We start from the raw sequence: 25,810 nt of genomic DNA on the forward strand, positions 1-25,810 counted from the left end.
TCATACGCCCACATACAAAGCGATATGTATGAGAGAGGCACTACTACGTAGCTAAAAATTCCTACCTAACTATTTGCATATTTACGCTCGAAAATTTCGTGAAATTTGGCGCCCCGCTATCGTGATGCGCTCTTGTAACCAGACCCGCCTGCCCCCTCCCCCCACTACTTGCGGCCTTGCTTATTGGTAATATTATGACCATTCTAACATTAAATGATTTCTCGTTGGAGTTTTGTTACAGCGTTTATCTCATCAACCGTTCGTCGTAGTGGTACGGTTCTAATTCTAAAAAATCCTCAAAATGTGACCAGAAATCACCCTGTACGAGTTTTGAGGATGAAAATACAGTGTACACAAAATAAGAAATGTAATTTTTGTAGGATTTCCGCCCCTGTCCTCTATCTTCCAATTGGACAGTTGTTGCTCTTTCTCTTCCGAGTCCAACAAACAAATCACATGTTTTAACTGCATTATTCTCCGAGATATTTAAAATCAAAAATCGAGACAGGTCCGGGCATAGGAGAATTTTGCGGTCCTATGCAAAAGTATTTTTTGCTGCCCCTCTAAAAATTTTTTATGTAGTTGCTCCCCGACTTACAAACGTTTACGAACGCAAATCTTGAAAGGGAAATTTTTTTTCATAAAAACGCATTCTATTACACATTCATTTTTTTTTCATTATTTCAGGAACGCGTTGATAGTGTGGATCGTAATCAAACACGATCCATTCGGAGGGAATCGCATTTAAATTAATTTCACAAAATTCATAAATTATTAATAATAATTAGCGTCGTCCATTTTGATAACTTTGATCATTTTTTGAATTTTTTACCGTTGTTTTTGTTTAATTAATGTAAATTAACAGAAGTAAAGGAATCAAAGAAACTGAAATGACCTCCACAAGGGTGGAGCTGACAGGCAGGATCGTCTTAAGAGCATCATGGCTCCTCTCCCCCGAACCAAGGGATTTTTTTGGAGGCCCTACCTGAAAAACTACGTCTCGTTTTTCTGAGGTACCACTTCTCTTGCGGCCCTTCGAGCACGGCCCGGGGGGGGGGGTAGGCATGCGTTAAGACGGCACTGCCTAAGGTTCGCACCAGGACCAGGCGTCCTACTTTTTAAGTTTTGAATCTGGTAACAATATATGAAGACCACATAATCCGTATTTTCGATCATCCATATTGTCCGATTTTTTTTTTTGGAAAGAAATAACTATTTTTCCTACATAAAAAAATCGATTGTTGCAAATTTACGAATTTTGTCACCGAAATTTTCGTCTCATAAAAACATTTTATGCTAAAAAATAACGAAGAACTCTCTATTTTTTAATCATTGCATGAGTTGCCTGAAATTTCGAGATCAGATGGCAGCACCAATAGCTGACTTTTGCTGACAAGGAAGGGGGGGGGGTTCAAAATGGCTAAAAATTTGCTTACGTAATACTTGAAAGGTCCCTTACATTTCTGGATCAAAAAATAAATTTCCTTTCCAAAAAAAATTTTTACCCCGCAGTGCTGAGAACGGTGTCCCCCAACATCTTTCGTCGGAACATCACGTGACTTGGTGAAAACTAACACGATCCCCCGTTATTTCCTTATGGCATCCACAGGAATTTGAAACAATAAGTGAAATAAATTATTTCAGCATTAATAAAAGGTAATTCCAGCATTTTAATGAAAGATAATTTCAGCATTTTAAGGAAAGATAATTTCAGCATTAATGAAAAAAATATTCCAGAATTAATGTAAGAGAGAATAATAAAATTAATGAAAGATAATTCCAGAATAAAATTAATGAAAGATAATTCCAGAATAAAATTAATGAAAGATAATTCCAGAATAAAATAAAGAGATAATTCCAAAACTAATGAAAAAGAGATAATTCCAAAAATAATGAAAGAGACAATTCCAGAATTTATGAAAGAGACAATTCCAGATTCAATGAGATATAAATTCAGATTCAATGAGATATAAATTCAGATTCAATGAAAGAAGTAATTCCAGCATTAATAAAAGAAACAAATCCAGAATTAATGAAAGAAAGTTCAAGAAATAATGAAATAAATAATTAAATCTTTTTTCACCTTTAGGTGAGTTATCTGTCCTTTTTTAAATCTTTATTATCCAATATTAAGAGACCGAACTGTACATTTCAATGGGTAAATAAATTGTCAGGCGGGAAGTTTGTTTTCACGGAGTCACGCGATTTCCTTGCATTTCATGGCGCTGCCGTCGCGCCGGCTGGATGCTTCCTCCAGTAATATAAACCATATGCAAGCATGGAGGTATTATGGATGCAAGCCTCAGAATCTCTGTCGTCTGCTTCTCTTAAGGTTACTTGTTTTGGACTTCTCCTTGTGTCCTTCAAAAATAACCGAACTGGAAGTTCAAACTTCCAGTCCTGTTTGTGAGCTTGGCTTGTAGGGAACCGAACAAACCGTCTGTCGTCTGCTCATTAAGAGGTTCTTTGTTTTGGACGTTTCCTTATGCTCAAATAAAATAACCGAACTTTCAGTTTGAATTTCCAGTTCAGTTTATGAGCTTTGTTTATAAGGAACTGAGCTGTGTAAATAGGCTGACCATATTCTCTTGAAAAAAATACGGGAAAATACGGGACATTGCCAATTATCGCCAAAAATGATGCCAAAAGCAAGAAAAGTCGCCATTTCATGCTAAAATAAGATAAGTTGCTTATCCTGGAAAACGAGCGCCACTTCAAATTTCAGTAAATTTAAAAAAAAGAAAAACAAATATTTTTGGGATGAATATCCTTGTTCATAATCGTAATTATCGTAATGCAATTTCTGAGTTAGACAGATAATTTGTCCTGCAGCAGGAACCGCAAGGCTGGGATATTTGTTGGGGCCTTAGAGGCCAGATTTTTCACTGGTCCCTCGATAAAGAATTTATAGTATGAAAAAAAGCAAAAATTATACGTATATAAGAATCGTGGCTGAAGCCGTTCAGCCCTCCACACAGGCCGTGCGACCTGTGCTGCCACATGGGGCACCTCTCTAGGAAACGGGTTCCATTTTTGTTTGATGCTCTAAGCATGTTTTTTTAGCCTTCTAAGCATGTTAGCCTTGAAATAGCATTGAAATTCACAGAAATTGATTATAGTAATGTATAAACTATTTTCTTTGGAAATTTTAACTTTTTAAAATATTTTCTTGCATTAAAAAAAACATTTTTGATCTTCTGTGGGGGTGGAGCGATTCACAAGCCCCATGCCCCCCCCCCTCTCCCCACGCGTTCATCTCTGATCCCAATATGCGTTAGGAAGTAAGGGCAGTACTGACGAAATTTTTCTGACATGTCGGGTAGGGGGTGGGGGAGTCTGCATTTTGCTGACAAGGGGCAGGTGGTTAAAAATCTGCTGACTTAATACTTGAACGACCTCTTCTTCGGATACATTCGAAACATCACAACAAAACTATTCCCCTTTTCTACAGATAGTTTACCATGTTGCACTTGAATTTTGACATGAAACTTGGAATTTTCATTCTTCTCGGACACTTACCTTTGTTGAAACTCCTGTATAACAAGACGATATCACCTTTCCTGAGGATCGAATTTCTCGAGACTCTTTTTGATCTCTTTCTTCGAACTAATCCAAACTTTGTAATGAGCAGAAAATAGAGAGAGATACGAGATGCTGGCATTTCCCGGGTTCGGTATTTGCATGAGAATGAATGAAGCTATATTTTCATGCGAGATAGTATTTTATTTAGCATGTATTCTCAGATCTTGGAGGTATCCAATGCTAATGAAGCCTCTTTCTAGACGTGGAACTTATTATTTTGTTGCTCGATTGATTGGCGAGTCCATAATAAAAAAAAAAATCTCTCCATTATTGATTTGAAATTAAACAGTGTTTTTTATTTCTGAATTTCCATACGTTGTCTGAAAAAAAGCGTATATCCTTCTGTATTTTCTAGACCTGCGGTTCTCAACCTTTTCTGACTCGCGGAGCCCTTTTCAGTGTATAATTTCTATGGCGGAGCCCTGTTTAACTCTAAGAGCCCTTTTTAGTATATTATTTATATGGCGGTATATCCTTTAAGCTTCTTTTTTTTTTTTTTTTTTTGCTTGTTTATCAAATTTATTGATTCATTTTATTATCTTCGAGTGGCCGCGGAGCCCCTGGGAAGTGCACACGGAGCACAGGTTGAGAACCGCTGTTCTAGACCATGCACCCCCTTACATACTGCAGATAATTTTATAGTATTTGAAAAATTGGAAAATGTGTTTTTTGGAAAATATGCGTGCACCAACTCCCTTAACCCCAAAATAGTACCTTTATGTCAAAGAGACGTAGTTTCGTATTATTAAGCATAGATTTTTTAATTACTGTTCGAGGGTTAAAGAGAAATTTTGAGTTCTTAGCCTTCAAATAGCATTGAAATTAACAGAAATTGGTTATAATAGCGTATAAAGGTATTTTCTACCTTTTCTACCAAAATGTTAATTGTTTTACGAATATCTTTTACTTAAAAAAAATTAATCATTTGATCGTCTTGGAGGGGGGAGGGTACATAGTGGGCTCGTGTCTACCCCCCTCCTCCTCCACTCCCAATGTCTCCCATTCCCGTCTCTGATCCCAATGTGCGTGAAGAGGTGTGGGGCAGAGCTGACAAAATTTGGCTGACATGGGCAGGGGTGGGGGGTCTGAGTTTTGCTGGCAAAAAGAGCCAAAAATGGCTAAAAATCTGCTGACGTAATACTTGAACGGCCTCTTAATTATTTTCCTTCTGAAAAAAAACTATTATTCTATAATATTCCTCGAAAATATCATAAAGAAGGATATTATTCTCACAAATTTATTGTCTAAATCAGGGTAGTTATGAAAATTTTATGTACATTCGAACAATGGTTCGGTATTATTTTCAGCTCTTTTGCTGCTCTTGAATAGCCGGAACCTATTTTATTAGTTCTCCACTACATCCACAGCCGCTAACCTCAACGACCTTCTCGAGTGAATCGACATCTATTCATTCCGCCCTACCGACGAAATGGCCTCTACAGTCTTTCCGACACAAAGCTATAACAAGAGAACGGAAATGGCGATTTTGGCTATTTTCTCGGCCCACCTTTTTTATTTTTCCTGCATTTGGGCTATATAGCTCTTTTCTCGCTTTATTTCTATTCACTGTTTGCGGCTATCTCAGTAGGAGTGGGATCGGGACATTTATTTACTCTGTTTCAGGTTCGGGAATCAATCGGTGTTCGTTAAGATTGAAACTTTTGATCTGACTCACTTCTTGAAACTATTATAAACTAGAGAAGACACCAAATAGAACAAGAAAATCAATGACAGTTTTCCCAGGAGAAATGAATTTTAAATCGAGTGTAGTTTGCTTTATGAATAACGCTGTATTTTAACCACTTCACGTACAAGGTTTCGGTAAGAATTTAGATTATCTCTATTTGAGATGAATCGGCAATAAATCTGGTAACCTTGTGCTAACCTAACCACACGTTAGGAAAAGAAAAAAAAATGGTCAAAACTGCTCCACTGAATTTGTGGTCGATGTGCGTACTCCTAGAGAAGCTTGGGTACTCTACATATACAGTCGACCCAGCTCAATCGAGTCACGGGGAAACGGATACCCCGCTTATACCAATAAAATTCTCTTGAACCGAAAATTTTCCGTTAGGTACAATGTTCAAGTCCCCCGCCGTAAGTAATAATTTCCCTTTCCCCCCGCTCAATTAAATACAGTAAAACCTCGCTACAACAATACTCGATGTAACGACAAATCCCTCTACATCGATATTTTTTCAAATCTTGTTTGGAATCGCCTCATGTTGAGCTCCTCTCGATACAATGATATATATCGTCTACTACGACAAATACCTCCATATAACGGTATTTTTAAAAAAAAAATTGAGAAACCGCTACAACGACATATATAATATATAGGACTATATATATATTTTTTTTTTCATATTTTCCTCAAAAGCATCCTGAATTTGATTTAACTTTGTCACTTGTTTCCATTGTCTTAAAAGCGTCTAATAACATCGGAGTTTTGCATAAAAGGGGTCATTCAAGTATTACGTCATCATCGGGGGGGGGGTCCGATTTGCTGACTATTGATGACAAAGGGGAAGGGGGTTTGGCTGATTCTTGGGTCATGCATCACTCACGTTATCCGTAATTATGCCGCCGATCACTTAAGTAAACTGGTAATGTACCGCGGGTAACTTGAGTGATGTGGAACTGCACAGGGGCCACTTAAGTGCTTTAAACATGCGCCACTTAGTTCATTTTTACAAAATTAGGATTGAGGAAGCAGGCCACATCCGATAACCCCCAGGGAATTTTGAGTTCTTAGCCTTCACAAATAGCATTGAAACTAACCGAAATTGATTATAATAATATATAAAGGTATCTTTCGAAATTTAAAAAAATATTATTTGCATTAAAAATAAAATTTTGATCGTCTGGCGGGGGGACCGCCCGCCCGCATGCATTGCTTACGTCTTTAATCCCACTAATATGTGTTAGGAAGTAGAGATGACGAAATATTTTGCTGACGGGGGGGGGGGGCGTCAAAAATGGCTAAAAATTTGCTGACGTAATACTGGAACAGCCTCAAATGATCACCGAAAGTATTGATAAGGCTGTTGGGGCATTACTACTGTATCTACAAAACGTGAAAGCGTAATACGGTGAACGTCTTCACAGGAAGAATTTCATTAATCAACCGCAATTTTTTAAGCGATGAATAGCTCTTTTTTTGTCTATGCAGATGATTTTTTTTTTATCAAGATGCCGTTGCTTGTTGGTGCGAAGTACCGAGCACTGAGCTCTCGTCTTGGTTTCTCTAATTAGGTAGAGAAATTGATCAGTCAATGGCAAAATGTTTGCTTAAAAACAACCATCGGTGATTTTTTTTTTAAATTATATATAACTCCCTTTATGCATAAAATATTTTCTCACCATTCAAAACAATATACCGATTTACATTGTTAACAGTTTTCAGGGGTTAAAACATCTTCTACCCCATCAGATTACACTCACTCTCAATAACAAATATCGCAGATTGCAAATATTCTCAATATCTACTATACCAACCAATTTAGTTTTACTGACTTTTATTAAAATTTTAATCGAATTTTTATTATATAAAATAGTAGTATAAGTACATATCAACCACTATATAAATAATATTTTTTTCAAATTAATATTAAAAAATTATAGCTGATATATTTCCAATTAGGACATAAAAAAACAATTTTAATTTGTGGGAGAATACTGAGTGTATAGTTATTCAAGCTGTGCATATTGAACTCTTATCTTAAGCTATTTTTGTTCACTATTAGGTCCATAGAGGACGCTCAATTTGAAAAAGTGAAAATTTTAAAAATTTGTGATCGCTGTAATTTATTGAACTTTTCATTTTGATGTCTGATTTACCCCAGAAGCTTGATTTATATTGGTCTTCCATCAGTTTTCAGTATACAAGGTGTAAATATCTATTGAATTGTTCCCCGCACAATCGAATACCCGCTTAATCGACTATTATGTGCTGAAACGTTATAACGTTGTAACGCTATCCGTTTAAGCGAGGCCGACTGTATTGTGTCACGACTAACGTTTTTGCAGTTTTATCATAACTTTACTCGTTTTCTCCGGCATTACTGATTACCTTCGTGTGCTCTTCACACCTGAGCGAAAACTGACTGTTAAAATTCGTTTATTTTTGATTGATTTGTGTTTAGTGTGTGTATTAAAATTCCCTCTTAAAAAAGAAAAAATAATAATTAACCTCCTTTAAGTGGCATTGACGAGATATTTCTTCATAAAAGACTCGATGGTCAACGGAGATGGTATCGTGTGATTGATAATGGCGATTTTACGGTTGGGAGGAAAACTATTTTCCAAAATTGAGAAAACTCAAAAAATATTTCTATTTATTAGATATTGGCCTATCGTAAGATGATCTCGTTTAACCGTTTTACTCTCAAACAGTTGAAGCTAATATATAGTCACCTAGAGCGTAAAAGTGTCAATCAAAGATATGAAATAAATAGAGACGAGGCGTACTGTAAACAGTGCTTTAAATAATAACTTTATATTCATGTCGTAGTAGCTTCTCCTGTTTGTTTTTTTTTTACACAAAATCTCTTTTACAATTTGCAAAAATATCATTTTCCGTCGCTTTTTTGACAAACTTTTCTTATTCATTTGCTTTCATTATAAACAACAGAAAAAGAATAAACAAATCATTGAATTTTTTTTCAGTGGAAGACTTGGAATAACAGAGAAGTAAGGCATCGCCAATGAAAGAAACTCGTTTAAATGAAATGATATTGATTTCATCGGTGACATTGGTGTTGGTGGTATGGCGGTACACGTGTGTTTATCTATTATAAATGCGGGAAATAAACATTGGATGATTGAAACTTAATGCTGAGAGAAAGGGGAGAGAAGCTCTGACTCACCGGTTATTCCAAGTCTGAACACAAAAACCAAAACAAAAGGAAAAAAAAATTCCATGATCCCTTTCAATAATGATCAAATACGTCGTTAACAATCGAAATGTTTGAAACGTTCGTGTCAGTTTCGACAACTTGTCCGTGAAAAAACAAAGCAGAAAAACAATATATTAAAATCAAGACTTGGCCTCGTATTTCTCTTTGTAATAAAGACGCCGCTGTTCGATTTACGTGTTTCTAATTAGCATATATATTTGGCACCTCGTGTCTAAAAATTTATATTTATTCGTTCAAAAATATTTCAGTATCAATCGATCGCTATAAGAGGCAAACATTATAAAAACTTGGTCTTTTTTTTCCTCCGCAAAATAATTATTTTTTCATGCGAAAAACTCCACAGGGATATTAAAACAGTGTCACTTGGAAACATTATTTTTTCAACTCATTAAAAGTTTCAAAACATAAGTTGTAAGTACTAGAAACCATGTTGTTTTCACAGATTTCATTCTTATTGGTGAAGATTTATTTCAACGATCAACGCTTCAAAATTTTAAGGTTATATAAAGGGCATAAATAAGTTAATTTCAGTCAATACAACATCCATCGAGATTAAAAGTGTTATAATTTAATTGTGTATTCGAATTCAAGGATCAAATTAAAACATTTTGTGGAAAATTTAAATCCAGCTATTATCAATCAAAATACAAAAGAAAAGAAACGTAAAACAGACATTTCAAGACTCCCCTTTGCATTGGAAAAATGCATGATATAGCGCAGAACGCTCGCTAGAATAAAAGCTCCTAAAACATGTGTAGAAGGCTGCCTGACGTGCGATAGCGATGATGATGGCAGACGAAGAGATAGTAATGCCGATTACTAGTATTAAACGGAATGTATCGATGATGGAGTTGCAGGGAAGGCCAAGTTTAAGAATTGAGCCCAAATACTGAGAAATAGAGTGTTGCAAGAAAAATTGTATTAGTACTGTCTTCTTCTAGAAGTACTTCTTATTTGGTTAAGCATTTCTCCAGTATTCCACATTTCTCCAATATGCGGACTCAATTCATAGAATTGGTCCTTCCTGCCATTCGATTATCGACACTCCATCTAATCATAATCGAATACGTCATCATGACTGTCTCTTCTTGCACCATCACAATCGCACGTCGGATTTCTCCTATCATGTGCTTCCACGTGGTGGCACTTTGGCGAGGGGTCTGCGCTATATCAGACCATTTTCCACCGAAAAAGAGGCTATATTAGTCTCGAAACGGCGGTTTCGTGTTTCAGTTTTTGTATTTTGAGTGATAATCATTTTGTATTCAGTTTTTCTACACTGTGCTCAAAGGGAATCTCCTTGGAAGAGTAGATAAACTTTGCCTGATAATACTCAGAAAAAATCATCAGTGAAAAAGATAAATAAAAGGAAATTACGAAAACTTACATTTCGTAAGAGGGAATTTTCGTAATTTCCTCTTTCATTTGCCTTTTTGTCGTTGATGATTTTTACTGAGGGCACCTCCTTCATAGTATTATGTGTTTGCTTCGTTCATGGCTGATATCAAACGCTCTACATTACTTTGAAGTTACAGAAACATGCTTCGCTACGTGTCTATATGCATTCTCTTGTACAACCAGGTTACGACTCGATTGTCAAAGCATCGCTACATGTTAGTCTATATTTAAAGAAAAAGCGTTGTATATCCTCTAACATTAGAGGCCTCTGTATTACCAAGAGAGATTCAGACCAGCCGACAAAGAACAATAATTCAACGACAAATAAATAATCAACAATAAAAAGCTTCGAACCATTGTGCATAGTAAGTCACACTCACACACGTACATACGCTAATAATAATAATTGATAAGTACATTCTTTCTTTTAAACAATACATGATAATTGAGTGCAGTGCATTCGTGAGAAGATTTTTTTACAAAACAGAACAAGCACGAGCTCTCCTTGAGGAAGCTCCGCATTCATAGTTAAAATGAAGCTCTGCTCAGCATTCTTTGCTCTGATTTATATATAGTGGGGAAATGAGGATAATAAGGTCGATTGGAATTGTCCATTACCATCGATAATAGTGATTATTAATTACGTTTGTTTTTTCAATGATAACTAAAGATAAAATAGCTCTTGCACAGTTATATCACAAAAATCACAGTGTTGAAGAGGAATTTTTTTTCAGTGATGTTGAGATCGTCGTTCAAACAGTCTTCGATTGGGTGGTCATTCTATCCATCTGTAGATGAAAAAAATGAGATTCTCTGGGAAACCCCTTTATCAAAGTTGAAGTGTCAGCCATCTCAGTTCAGTGTCTTGTACGCTGTACGAGACATCATTTTATTTTACATATTAGTCTCGTTAAAATGATGTCCGCTATTTATCTGCACAGATTAGGCCCCATCGTTAAGATGGTCATACACGTTGAAACCCTCCTGCAAAATACTTTTTGACGACCATGAAGCCACAATTTTTTTTAATCAGTTGTAATTCCTTGGGCTCAAGTCTGGGCACCTATTACATCTTCTTTTTTTGGCATGCGTATTATTAGTTGTACTTAACTGTTAGCTGAATGACTAAGTACCACCCTCTAAGTCGAGGTAGAGGCACTACATTTCATCCATCTACGACTAGCCAAAACGACGATCTTGTCACACGATCATAAAAAGCTTCAATTAATTTAAGTTTATTTTTATTGATCAGTCAAAACAAAAACAACAGCATTTGGTATCTATGAAGTGGGAAATAATTGATTCACGCAATATGTCATCTCTTTTAGTTTTCAACCTGAATTGATTTTATAACAACAAAGTATCAATATTATCGCGTTATTATTTCTCCTTCTTTTTTTAAATGTTTCAACGCTTCTTACTTCCCATTTTTGATTCTACAGTCTCTAAATTATTTTCATTTTCACCGCATAATTTTCATTCATGAAATTACTTGACAAGAATGAGAAAAGCGTAAAACAAATTTTACTGAATAAATTCAAAATTTAAATAAGTATTTTTCAATTTAAATTTGAAAATTTAAAGAGAAACGGATAATTTTTTATCTATAAATTTTTATCAATTACAAATGTTACAACTACGAGAACCCGTTTATCGATCCGGAAGATGTACGAGGCATTAAAAATATATTCATTTTCATATCGTGGGTATCAATATATATATTTAAATATATATTTTTCTCGGTATAAAAAGCACAATCAGAGAGGAAAACAATTGAAAATATTTTTGCACAATACTTATGAGATAAATTTTCCTCTTTTTTTTGGGCTGTGTTTCCTTGATTTTTTCCTCTTTCATCTCCGAAGCAAAGGAATGTGAAGAATAAAAAATGAAAACTAACAGCAAGTTTAGATATTGAATGAGTGAGTGAATTAGAAAAGGCTTTAATTAAAGAAACATTCATTCCTAACGACATTTTTTAATATTTTTAGTAATACTTTGAACTGCCATAGATATTCTTAAATTATTTATTTAGTAGTATAAAAGTTAAAATAAATCTTTGCAGTGATTCAGCCTCCTTCCAGAATGAACTCAACATCCTTCGGGGTATTGCTTCCGATCGAGGTTTTCCACCCGATATCGTAAACAATATCTTTAAAAAATGACCTACCCGCACACCTACCACCAACTTGATCCTAGCTGACTGAAAAAAAGTTTTTCAATATTGTTGTTCTTCCATTCCATTCTTCAAGTTCCATGCTCTCATAGATCATAAAGAAATTTGTTATGGACATTTGAAACGGATATAAATTTGTAATATTGTCGGAACCCCAAACTGATAATCCATATAGCAGATGAGAATGAAAAAAAGAGTAATTCATATGACCAATAGAAATGATGAGCCGATATGAGGTTTGAGATAGTAAAGTCTGTAAATTATATATCGGAGTTTAGAATGAATATGGTTTACGTGTGATTTCCATTTTAGATTCGAATCAATGACAACTCCTAGGTATTTGATGGTATTAACCTGTTCGAGATGAGCACAGTTACAGGGAGCACCGGCGTAGTCGTAATTATCAAGGATAATGTTACAAGGAAAAGTTAACGAGTTTCGTTTTAATAACATTTAGTTCAAGACAGTTGGTAGGAAATCAATTTATAATTTTCTTCAAATCGTTGTTAATAATATTAATCGGTGATTGGTAATCTTTTGCTCAATAAACTAAAACCGTATCATCTGCAAAGGTAATAATTTCATCTGCGGAATTCAGCTTACAGAGATCATTAATGAAAATAAGGAAAAGTAAAGGGCCAAGAATCGATCCCCGAGGAACACCTTTATTGATTTTCATTAGATTTTATGACATTTTATCACCTCATTTTACAATCTGCTGTCTATTGGATAGGTAAGCTTTTAAAAGGTTGTGAGGCGTCCCTCTCACCACACTGAAGTTAAGTTTTTCGAGATGTATTTTACGGGACACAGTGTCAAAAGCTTTTCTGATGTCAAGAAAAATAGCGATTGTTTTATAAGAGTTATTAATATTTTTGAAAACTTTAGAGGAAAATTATAAAAGGGCCGAAGGAGAATTCTGTATTTTTGTTAGGGAATATGAGAAAGAATAATCAATATTGATTATGATTGAAGGAATCATTATTGATGATGGAAGGAACACGCCACCTATATCGTCAGCTTGGGCAAGCTTTGTAGACCTCGGCCAAAACAAGGTTATCAACACTTCAACAGATGGCACCGGAATTCGCATTGAAAGACCACTCAGGCTCAGCAAACACAAAGGCGAACTCTCAAGACAACTAAAAGTATACATCATAACCCCCACCCCCATTTGTCTTAAAAACATGTCAGTTATTTTCTGTGAATTAAAATCAGGCAAAGTTTCTATTGTTTGGCTACAAAATTTTACATTGAAAAATTGCTAAAATTTAAAAACTTTGAACTGGACGCGGGACACTAAACATGCTGATTTTTTACCTTTGCTTCGGATAAATACACAAATTCAGAAAGAATTTTTTTTCCCCACTAAATAACGAAGTTTTGTTTAAAAAATTTGTATTTATTATTAAAAGGAAAAAAAAAGTGAAAAATTGCTTTCCTCGGAAGAGTTTTTGATGATGAAGGCAATAAAGGATTTGGTGTTTTCTCATGAGTGGAAAAGGCAGCATCGTGGTAACGTGAGTGGCATTATTTAAATTCTCGAGCCTCTACGAACGCATCGTCTCATAAAACATCTATTTGTAATAGTAATTGTTATTATAGCAAAAAACAACATCGATACACGTTCCGTGTGTGTGTGAAGAAAAGTGCAAAACATTTATAAAAATATGATGTGCGTATAAAACAAACACGAACACAGGATTTTGTTTTCATTAAACATTAAAATTACGTGCGCACACAAATGTAAAACATCTATATATTTCAACACATATACTATCTTGTATACACGCAATGTATATAATAACGTTTACATCAGAGTATATTTATTTTTTATCCATTCCCCCTACATACTTACATAGAGTGCATAGCCAATCGGAATTAATAATCGAAACGAAAATTGCCGCCGCCGCGTGATGAAAATCAACCAATAGGAAAAGGTGCGCGTACTTTTCGATTACTTTTGATCTCGGGACAATTGATTGTAACGAATATTGCTTTTTTTATATATTAACATACATTATACTTCAGAACATAAATATTGCTTTACATCTTGATTCTCTATATCCGTCGCAAAAAAGAATTCCCTTTTTATTAATTTCGTATAAAATTCATTTCGTCAACGAAAAGCGTAATTATCATATGCACGATTCAACGTATCAACTATCTCCTCAGACAAATATACAAAAGGAAGCTCGTACTACATCATATATATATATATTTATATATATAGTATATTATTCCCTGTGAGAAACCAAACAAATCAATCACACGTTTGCTTTACGTCATGCCCATCGAATGATAAATTATGTGCATAATTTTTTTTTATGCGTTTATCGAAGCCCAATTCTAAAATCCTAAAAAATCCGTTCATTATATCGTTTCTTCATCTTAATTTTTCCTAAAACAGCTTTAACTATTCGTGTAAAAACTATAGTTTTTTTTCCTCTTTCATAACTAATTAGTGCTCATGTTTTCTTAATAAACTACTAATTTATAGTATTTTTATGCATTATATAATTTCATTTCTTATCTCTCCTAAATATACAAAGATACATTTTTCCTCGCATAAAACACATTTAAGTTTGCATAGTTTAAGGCTTTTACTGCAAGCTTAGTGTAGATAGAAATTCCTCGTGTTTTTGTTATCAGTATCACCTCGAGTTGATTTCGAATATGAAACGAACGAAAGAGTTTGATTGGCTGAAATCAATCGCGTGATGTGCTCTGACTAATCGGAATCTTACGTTTTGTATTTATTCCGCATCAAATCATACTTTTACTTCATGTCGAATATGAAACAAACGGACGTTTAATTGGCTGGAACCGATCACGTGATGTGCTCCAGCCAATCGGACGCTTCCGTTTCGTATTTTTTGCTGATCCTCCTCATCAACTCGCAATGAAGTAATTATTTTATAATTGTTTTTCAGTGATAGTTTCTTTGAACGATCTTATATACGCCTTCGACTCATCGAGTACACTTTTATCTTTGGGGAAGAAACACATTGTATCCATCATTTGAATATACACGTATCATAATAATATTCTTTCCCGTTTTCTACACTCATGTAGGCTCATAGTACAATATTTTCTCACAAAGCAGTGAAAATTCTCTGTTGTTTTGCCAGCTGCAGATTCTTATGTCTTTTTTTTCCCCTCATAGTTTTGATGGTGAATGCACCGTTCTGTATGACGTTTCGATCTTCTCTGATTAAGGCAAAAACACGGTCTTTTGGTTTCTTTCGAAGAAGAAGAAGGAATCAATTCCCATATCTTAGCCTTAACTGACTTTTATTTTAATCTGAGAATCGCCCCTGTAGGTACTACAGGGTGCATTCTCAAAAATCACAATCTAATCTTCACTAAGTGCCAACTGAAGCAAATAGCCAAAAACAGGCACATCAGTCGCAGTTCTGTTTAACTGAACTGAACAAAGCGTACGCGCTTCAGGATTTATCGCCAGTCACATCATTCTGCTTTCCGTGAAAATATAAACCGTAGAAAGTGTGTACGGTTTTTTTAGTTTTCTTTAGTTTACTTCATTGGTTCAAAGCAGAGAATCTTTTAGGTGAAGAGTAAACCTATTTCTATTGCATGTCAAGAATACTTTAAAGCAATCGATAATCTGTAGAAGAATGATAGAAGATGAATCGATAGGATAGTAACCGAGACGATGATGAATCGAGATGAGAATGATTTCCTATCCATGTAAAATATTTCTGCAGCTGGCAAACCACACCGATAGAAACGTTGCACAAAAATCGACCAATCATGAACCCGCATGCAATTTCACATCATAGCAATGAAAATGTTAAACAACTTGCTTTAGAGCTGCAACACAATATCTTTTGATGAAATAACGCTTTCAAAATGAATTAAGTCCATTTATAGTCAATACTTTCATTCCCATTCCTGAGATTTTGTGTGTGAAGCCATGTATTTCAGCGTTTCGGTGTATTCAAATACTTGAGACTCATATTAAAATGCATTTCTTATTAGTTATGGTGTCATGATGGGAGACTAGTCGTCAGATGAATTGACTTTCTCCCTATTCTAACATTGATTTGATGATAAAACCGATGAACTAATAAAGCACGTTATCGAAACTATAGTTGGCTAGACCGTTTGCGGATCAGTGTGCAATGAATGTTCTAAAAAAATGTATTTTACAGAGAAAAGAGTAATTTCATTGCTATCACAGCTCTTAAACAAGATTGCTTAATGCCATTCATTTCTCATTCATCTACGGTTAAAAATACCCCGAGAGCATTTCTTTTTATCACAACAGCAGCTTTTGGTTTTACAATGTTGTACTAATTTGCATAAAATTTTACAACAACAAAAATATCTGGTACTGTTTTTTTTTCAATTAGTGACCATTTTAAGCTCTATTTGGTCATAATTTTGTAACCTATATTATTCAGAGAGGACTATAATAGAGGCTTTTTGAGCAACTCCTCCAAGTTACAGGGCTGTTTGTGGACCCGTCAGAGGTGATGAGGGTGCGTCTTCTTGTGATGGACATGCGCATGTAACTTGCGGAGTTACTCGTTGACCCGCCGTCCGGATCGGAAAGAAACTCAAGCGATTTATTTATGCACCTATATAAGTACGAGTATTACCGCATCCAATCGTAAGTATTTCTTTAGGTTTGATTGATTCGACTGGAGCTTGTCAAGCAGACCAAGTCCATCGTGGTTTGGTGGTGGTGATGAGATGTCTGCTTTTTTTTGGAGAGAAAAAGAAGGTCCCTTCTACACCATGATGGAAAGATCTTTGTTTGATGGAGAGTTCTTCAGTTGTTTGGTGTCGGATGTCGGTCGGAGAGTGTTTGTGTGTTGTGAAATCAGGCTTGGAACATAGACTGGAACACCTGTTCCGTGTTAGGCGGTATGGTGGCCGCCTGGTAGAACGTCTCAGAGCGGTGCATCATTCCAGGCACGGGCTCCGGAAACCCTAGATCCATGCGCGGAAAGCAACTCTCGGACTTGGGTCTCGGGATGCCTCGCGCCACGGACAGTCCACCGATGGTGAGCCTGTCCTTTCCGGAATCCTCGCTGCTTGCGGGGCTCTGGGCGCTCTGCAGGAGCAGGCTTACAGTCTTGAGGTCGGTCTGCAGGTCTTCGCGGTTACTTACCAGGCTCGGGTTCTTGCCAATCTTGTTGAGTCTCTCGGCCGCTATGGATTCCATTGTTCTCCGCATCAGTGGGTAGAGGTCTAGGACGGCGTTGAAATGTTCGACAGATAAGGAGAACAGGTTGCAGTAGGTTTCCGCTCGAACGCTGGCTACACGGCGAGCATTGGTCAGCAAACAGATCTCTGCATTAAACAGCAATAACAACAATCAGTGAGCATGAAGAAAAAATAAATTAATCATAGCTGGTACACAGGGGTGTTCGAAAAATTCGTAAATAGTTTTCAAGTTCATAAAAATTGAAGGAATTGTTGTATATCTGAATGCGGTTTCCAACAAAAAAAGTTAGTCTTACGAAGGTGGATTTTTTTATCGCAGAAAAAATTAGTTCAATCTTTTATCGATAGAGGGCCAAGTAAACTAATCCGTCATGCCTTAACTTTCCTTCAATATATTTTGTGTCTGAAACGGTCGTAAAGCTTCAGCCTCGCAATTCGTAATGCAAATTCATCAATAATGCTTTATCCACAATGCCACCACCGCAATGAAAACCTTATGTAAGCGCGAGTAACGGGGAAATTCAGAAATGAGTTGCTTGTCGTATCCGGTGCATTTCATAGGACTCTGATTTGCGTATCTACAATGTTTTACTTTCGTGCAGCGCTCTCTGTCGACTAAAAATTTTCATTTTTTTTTCCTGTACCGAAAAAAAGAATAATTCTCTCTAAAAGTTATTCTCTTTCGTGAGAATAACTTTTTTGCAAACCGCATTCAGATATACCAATGCTTTCGGTTTTTTGAATTTTTAAAGTATTCACGAATTAACGAGACACCCGCGTCTTAGGTAGCCGAAAACAATACCATCGTAGAGACAGAAAACGTGTTCCCTCCGATTAACATAACATGGTTTAGAGACTGTGGATAGAAAAATAAGCATGGGAAAAATCCATTTCACAAAATGTTCAAACGAAAACAATTGATCGTGGGAGGTACACCAAGAAATCTGATTGTGAAACGAACGAGTTCTCACCTCCGAAATAGGATCCATCTGATAGACTCGTGGCTACTTCACCGTTGCTCATGACGATGTCCACTATACCTTCCTGTATGAAGTACATCTTCGTACCAATTGTACCTTCTTTGATAATGACGTCACCCGGCTGAAATACCTCATACTTCAGCTTAGTGACGACGTCGTTCACGAAATTTGGATCTGCATTGGCGAAAAACGGCACCGATGCTACTAAGGACCGACAGTTGTAGTTGATTACATCCTATGTATTCAAAAGTCATTGGTCAGGACATTTGGCGGTTTTTGCATATCATGAATAGTTTATATTAGTTTTTTATTATTATTTTTTCAGAAAAGTGCTTAAAACGATTGCATTACCTCCCGCAGACGTTCAGATAGCTCTCCCAAAATCATTTCTTCGTCGAAGAACTTCCCTTGATAGCGATGCTCAAAGTAGTCCGTGATGCGTTGCCGTAGGTCTCGGTGTAATTTCCGATAGGCCATGTATTCCTCGACTTGCTTCAACTGAAATCCACAAAAATGCTCAATGCAACTAAAATGTAAACTAATTTAGCAAAATATCTGCAAAGAACTAATGACGTATTCGTTCCTCACTTTTTCCCGATATTGCCTCCTGGACGAGTCCAAGGACTGGATAAGGTTGGTAGTATGTCCGAGGAATAGCGCATAACACGTAGCGCCGCTGATCATGCTGAGCAATGTTAGCCACATGTCTGTAAGACTCGCAGGGGGAAAGCGACCGTAGCCGATGCAAAGCATGTGCGACATGGCTTTGAATAAAGCCCAGGAATATTGATTAAACCAATGAGCATTCTGAATAGGGAAGAAACATAGAATTTAATAGATATCACATAGAATTTAATAGATATCACATAGAATTTAATAGACATCACATAGAATTTAATAGACATCACATAGAATTTAATAGACATCACATAGAATTTAATAGACATCACATAGATAGATCCATCATCACATAGATTTTGAAGCCACAATAAGGCTTTGGATTAAAGAAAAAAGAATAAAAAAAATTTACAAGGAAAATAAAGATATAATACAATATAAATATGAATAATAACGAAATAATTTCGGAAAAAATATGGATATCCTGGTGCAAAAACAGCCACCAACAAAGTCCAAAATAGCTGATAAAAATTTATCGATAAAAAAGGTGAAGTAAATACGGGCCCAAGTACACTTGCTTAAGTTACACCACTTTTCACACGTGTGCATTCAGAAGATTTCCTATTCACCATAATCCGCTGTGATCTATCTCTCATCAACGATTCCATCCAATACAACAGGTTGCCTCCAATCTTATATAAACGCTTCAAGAGTTTACCATGTTAGACCCGATAGAATGCCTTCTGGACATCACGATAAACGACATCGACATTTTTTACTTTTCCCTAAGATTTAGTCAAGTGGTCACAGAAGAAGGTTTGATAACACATGACTTCTCTTCCTGAACCCATGCTGGTTTTCAGACAATACGTCATTCTCGTCTATCCACTTCACCAGTTGTCTTTTCATAATAATTTTCGAGAGGGAGCTCATCATACTCACTGGACGATAATTCGACACGGTTTTTATACAACCCTTTTTTTTAAGTAATCGGGACAACATTATCAAACTTGCAATTCCCTGGGACGATACCCATTACCAACACAACTTCTGTAAATCTGTGCATGTAAATCAAACTTCTGTAAATAGTGATTTCCGATGCCACCCTTTTCGTATTTCTGTGGCAACATGTTTATTTTGTGTATATTTTTTCCTTTGCAACATGTTTTATCCTACATATGCGAATATTATTGTGTAACACTGACACATCGCATCGTATTGATGGACACTGATGTTCGCAATGATTTCCTATGCCATCTGTGTTATATCTCATGAAGGCATGTTATTGCTGCGTAGTATCTGTAATCGATGCAAATCTGTTATCTGTAATCGATGTAAATCTGTTATCTGTAATCGATGTAAATCTGTTATCTGTAATCGATGTAAATCTGTTATCTGTTATCGATGTAAATCTGTTACCTGTATCAATGTAATATCGGTTTTCCTACCTTTTGCTCCGTATCATATTGACGAACATTGATGTTCATAGTATTTTACGCTGCCGTAATTTTCAGATTTTTGTAGCAATTGTATGATGTTCATAGTGTTTATGTTTCATATTGTATGATGCCCATATATTCGTAGCAATATGTATGATGTTCATAGTGTTTTCCGCTGCCCTGATTTTCAGATTTTTGCAGCAATAAATCATATAATATGTCCCCCCCCCCCACCAGAGAAGTGATTCAGACGTCACTTTGTGCTGGCTTTTCTGATTGCTCAGGGAGTTGGTTACTGCTGCTGTGACCTCTGCGTGGTGGCTCTTCCAGCCTGGATGCTAAAAGGCTTTTCCAGCATGACTTCTTATCCGCTTATATCCCCTTTGGGGACAGAGTGGTTTGGGGGTGGGTGTGTAAATCTGTGCAACTCATCCCAACAGTTTATTGGCATATTCCCTGAGGACCCTAAGAAAAGTACCATCTAGTCCTGGTGGTTTGCTGGCAGATACACTTTTTAGAAGTTTTGGAACTTCCACTGCAATATCGTTGAAGGTGTCTGTTGAAGAGGAAGTATATGGTAATAGAAATTAAGCTATTCCATTCATTTTCACACAAAATGGGAATAAACTACACATGGCTCTCCCTTCCTGTCTCTGATCTTGTTTCTTGCCAATGCATTTATCTTCTATCCATCTCTTTCGTTGTTATTTATCAGTTGTTTCCAGTATTTTTGAGAGGTGCTAATCATGATTTCATGACTGGGCGGTAGTTGGAGAAGGTTTGTCAATTGCCCTTTTTGAAAATATGAACGAGGTTATAGAGGTTTTAATCCATTGAGAAGATACCATAAGCGACGTATGCTATATTACTGCTATAAATCGTTGCAACTGGCAAGAGAAAGTCCATTAGTCCTTTCAATCCCTTAAGCAGCACAACAAAAATCACTGAAAAAATGGCATACCTTTTTTAATAAAGCAGCTTCTCAGATATTCAGCAGGTACAAACCAGGGAGAGGGGTTTATTGCAAAATGTTTTTTTTTCATTGAGAAATTAACTTTATAAAGTATATGGGCTCTCCTTTGATAAAATAAGAAGCTCCACGTCCTCCTTCTTGCCGGGCGCTCTCCTGGCAAGAGTGAAGATGTGGGTTCGATTGCCCGCGAGGGCGGTAAAATTTTCTCTCTTTCCTAAATATATCTTCGCATCAGCCAGGTGTTGAAAGCCTTCGCAATTAAACAAGGCAGAGAAATAACGTTTCGAATCACAAAAAGGAAATTTCTATCGCAATAATTAAATGTTTGTGCATATATTAACGCTTAATTTTGATTATAGACAAATAACGTACACTTTGGAACACGCCCACGCAAATACGTGCCTAATAGATGCCTTCTCCAATCTAGAGATCAAATGATTCATGAGATTCGATTCCTCGAGTGTTTACACAGACATCCACTGCATCTGTATCGTATCTGATAACAATCGATGCAAACTATCCCTTCAGTAAACCGATTGTCAATTTGAAATACTACAGCCGAGTAATTCGATTCGAACTTTCGTCATTAGAAAAGGATATCCTATTCCGCGGTAATTAGATCGCCGAATTTCGAGGATATCTCCGAGTTATTATTATGTAGCAATAAATTCAGTATTTGATCGTCCCCATGTCCCCTAATTTATGGAATTAATGCGGATGACGATCCGCATTATAAATTGTAAACCGTTCCGGCGGAGTATTTCGAAACACGATACAGATGCTATGCGTGATTAGATATTTGTATAGGAATTTAAATGCTGAAAGAGACTCACCACAAGTTCATTGATGGAAACCCATGAGTTTGGTGGGAAGCCCTGAAGCATTGGGACAAGGAACTGTAGGCAGCCACTCCAGTGTCCTATTAGAAGCATCATACAGATCAAGTTGAAGATCTTCATGAATACGCTAGCCATGTTGAAGAACTGTAAGATAAAACATGTACAGTGATAGAAGCAACCGGAAGAAATGGAAGGTTTGACCTTGAAAAATTTCTATTAGAAATCTTGACTGTATTTTTAAGCTACGGATAGAGCTTGAACGAGTGCCTTGAGTAATTATCCTACGATTCGATGAATATAGAATTTTCCTCGAATTTTTCGTCCCATATTGATCCCAGATGTTTTGGTCTCATCTGCCAATGGGATGGGACCAAAAGTTGCACTCGTTATAATCTGGATTCTGTTGTACTATTAAAGAAACATAGCCAAACGTTGGTGTAGTTTGTTATCTCATTAGATTTCGTGAGAAGTAGTTTAATCAAAATATTCGATGGAAAAATTAACCAATTTATCAAATTTTTACGAATTTTCAACCTGTTCGCGAATTTATGGATCTTCCTGTAAATTTTCACCAAGCCAGCTTTCGTATCGTGCCTTTTTTTTCACCAGCAACAAGCAATTAATTCCGGAATTAATAAGAAGAGGTGGTCGCAATAATGTGACACGACTGCATACATTTTACTAATTCGATTATGTTGAGGAATCAATAAGTCAAATAAATCTGAATTCAATTAACGACAAGAGTTCGGGGACAAGAAATGCTTTCAATGAATGCGATACACTTTCCCGAGACTGAGAGAGAGATTTCACCCTAATTATCTTCAAATGTTAGTGTTATCTGGTCTCCAATAAATAAAGGAAACTAATATTAATTAGCAAGAAAGAGTCTATTATGTCACTAACAAGAAAGCATATGGTAATGAGTTGCAAAAAAAATCTTTCTAAATCGTCACGCAGATTGGCCATGGACCAGACACGGAAAATGGCTTTCATGCCATTCAATATGAAATTAAAAAAAAAAAAAATTAATTAGTACAATTAATTAAAACGAAAAAAAGGCATTTCTCGTGTGGAAAATCAGTTAATTGACTTTGTCGCGAATTAATTAAAATAATTAATCCAGGGGATGTTGTTACATGACCATTTTTTTTTCAAATAAAGAAGCTGCGAAAATTTTCGCAGTCTTTTGAAAATTGGGATTTCATATAAAAATTTAATTAATTGGACAACCGTTTCGTGTTTTGAAGTTGTTCGGTTTGTCATTTAATGGGGTTTTTTTTTTTCAGTACTGCTTATAGTTTGATTCCGGACGAGAGAAGGGATCTGAGATTTCTGTCTAATTAACTTACGTTCATGGTTCATTCGTAATGAAAACTAATTAAATTAATCGAGCACTTTTTTCCGTCGGAGCTGTTATTAGCTTAATACATATTTTTTTTTTCTTTTTTTAGCCAGTGTCAATATGTTGTTATGTTTCGCATTGAATAAATTATAATATTCAAATTGAATATGGGAATCGACTTCGTTGTATCAGCGCCATCTGTGGTCGATTGTTAGATGTCAAAAGAGATGAAATGTGTAGTTGAGTTGGTGTGTTTTTTTTCAGCCTATATTCAGCTTAACAGGGCGGAATTTCAAAGTATGCGTTGTGGTTTCTGGGGGAGGCTCACGGTGAATTGGAGATGTTAATCTGTGTGCTTGTTGACTCTTCGAAGTGGTTCTTTTATAGAGTAAATTACCTACCAAAGTATTCTGGGAGCCGCAGGCGAATCATAAATAGGGCATGGGAGACGCGGGTGACAGACGAAAGTTTGAGAATCACCGGAGTAGGGGGAGTTCACAACCTTCAGCCCGCGGGCCAAATGCAGCCTGCCAAGGAGTTCCGAAGTATCAGTAGGGGAGCACGGGCCGTACTTTCTCCATGGAAAATACGAGAAATTGGAATTCATATGGGATACCACTAATTGTCATCAAAAATTGTCACACGTAGGTGAAATTGCAAATTATATCCAAAAAGATTGTCAAAGATAAATAAAATTGTTAATTATAGCGAAAGAATAATCACAGGTAAATCAAATTGCACATTATATCAAATTGCACATTATATCAAATACTTATCAGAGGTAAATGAAGTCAACAATTATAAAACCAAAAAAATTGTCAAAGTAAAACAAATTCACCGAAACAATTGTCAAAGGTAATAAAATTTGTCAACTATACCCCAAAAAAATGTTAAAGGTAAATGAAGTTGCCAATTTCTGTACCTCTAATATAGCTGAAAAATCGTCATCGGCGGGAACTAAAGGGCTATTGCAAGTCAAAATGTAATTTACAAAAGAAACAAAAAAAACCCATACACGCACACACAATGACAAATATGATATATTTGTCAAATATATATGACAAAAATAATAATGGGTGAAAAAATAAAAAAACCCAATCTTGATAGTGGGTACTGGCCTGGGAAAAATCTCGGACGTGGTTTTCAGTAAGTACATTGATTTTCCTTTCGTTCTCCGTTGAGCCGATACGTGGTGTAACTTTCTCAATAAAAACTCAAAATGAAAGCATTGTGCGATCGTTCTAGTTCAACATAATTGTTATTTCATTTTGAGGTCCGATTTATTCCAAAAGTTTTCAATATAAAAACAATACTAGTGGTCAAGACCGCAGCGAGAGGGGGGGGGGGATTTGGGGGTCTGGTCTCCCCCCCCCCCCCGAAATGTGAGAAAATGACTGAAAAAAAGGGGAAAAGATGACCAAATCTATTGTTTCATTATCACTTCAGTTCTCCCCCCGAACGAAATTTCTGGCTACGGGCCTGCTAGCGGTGTTAAATAGCAATTGGATTGTTCCCCGCTTTTTTTAGCTTTATCATCGACACATCATCTAAATTTGTTGTCGAAAAAAAGGGGGAGGGGTGTTAAAAGTCTATATAATTCCATTTCAACCCGTATTCCAATACACGCTATCAGGTATTTCAGGGGTTTTCTGTGATGAAAACAGGGGAAAAATAACTTGATCATCAAAAGATGTTCGGCCAGGATGTCTATGACGTAGCATATTTTCTCCATGATTTTCAGTAATTTTAGGGCATTTAAAACGATTTTCAGTAATCATCCCGATTTTCAGTAATTTTAAACAATTTTCATGATTTTCAGTGATTTTAGGACATTTTTCCCGATTTTCAGTAATTTTAAACAAAGTCTCAACGAAAGACGCCTACAAGATACAACGTCGAGTGGCTTTGCGCAAGTGTGTATGGCCGCGAACAAAAACAATCCTTTTAACTGAGCATGGTCCATTTCCGACATACTTGCAGCGCTTTGGACGATCATCTCACAATGCTTGTAAGTGTGGTGCTACGGGCTCGCTATGGCATTACGTCTGCCAATGTCCACACACATCAGCGTTTCATTTTGGTTAGATGTCACAAAGTCAGTTGACGGCATTCAAAAGAAGAATACTATAAAAAGTCCGATGAACTTACGATTCAATTTTTAGACCGTAACCTATATTTGCTGCACGACAAGAAGGATGGACTACGGAAGAAGCAGGGTGAATTTCAGCCTTCCAGACCAGTAAAGCTGATACCAGGGAGAGTCTACAACTTGCGGCCACGTAGGGGTACTGGAAATTCACGAAACTGATACGTCGTTGAACGGCGAACTTCTTTGGAGAAACTATAAA

General features: G+C 36.3%; 1 protein-coding gene across 3 annotated transcripts in view; it reads right to left on the bottom strand.

The window, feature by feature from the left end:
* Positions 1-8,056: 8,056 nt before the first annotated feature.
* LOC149079894 (potassium/sodium hyperpolarization-activated cyclic nucleotide-gated channel 3-like) overlaps positions 8,057-25,810 on the bottom strand; it is a 400,253-nt gene continuing 382,499 nt past the window's right edge. For all 3 annotated transcript variants that reach the window (XM_089240394.1, XM_089240395.1, XM_089240396.1), the window contains 5 exons: positions 22,115-22,264; positions 18,840-19,058; positions 18,603-18,749; positions 18,243-18,486; positions 8,057-17,397 (listed from right to left, as the gene is read on the bottom strand). In XM_089240394.1, coding sequence (XP_089096520.1) covers positions 16,925-17,397; positions 18,243-18,486; positions 18,603-18,749; positions 18,840-19,058; positions 22,115-22,264 — 1,233 coding nt within the window. In that variant the 3' untranslated portion in view covers positions 8,057-16,924. The remainder of the gene's footprint in view (positions 17,398-18,242; positions 18,487-18,602; positions 18,750-18,839; positions 19,059-22,114; positions 22,265-25,810) is intronic.

This window comes from Pholcus phalangioides, unplaced genomic scaffold, assembly GCF_987345545.1.
Source record: "Pholcus phalangioides strain wild (caught in Gottingen) unplaced genomic scaffold, Ppha-v1.0 ptg000012l_1, whole genome shotgun sequence".
In the NCBI taxonomy this organism is placed as follows: Eukaryota; Metazoa; Arthropoda; class Arachnida; order Araneae; family Pholcidae; genus Pholcus; species Pholcus phalangioides.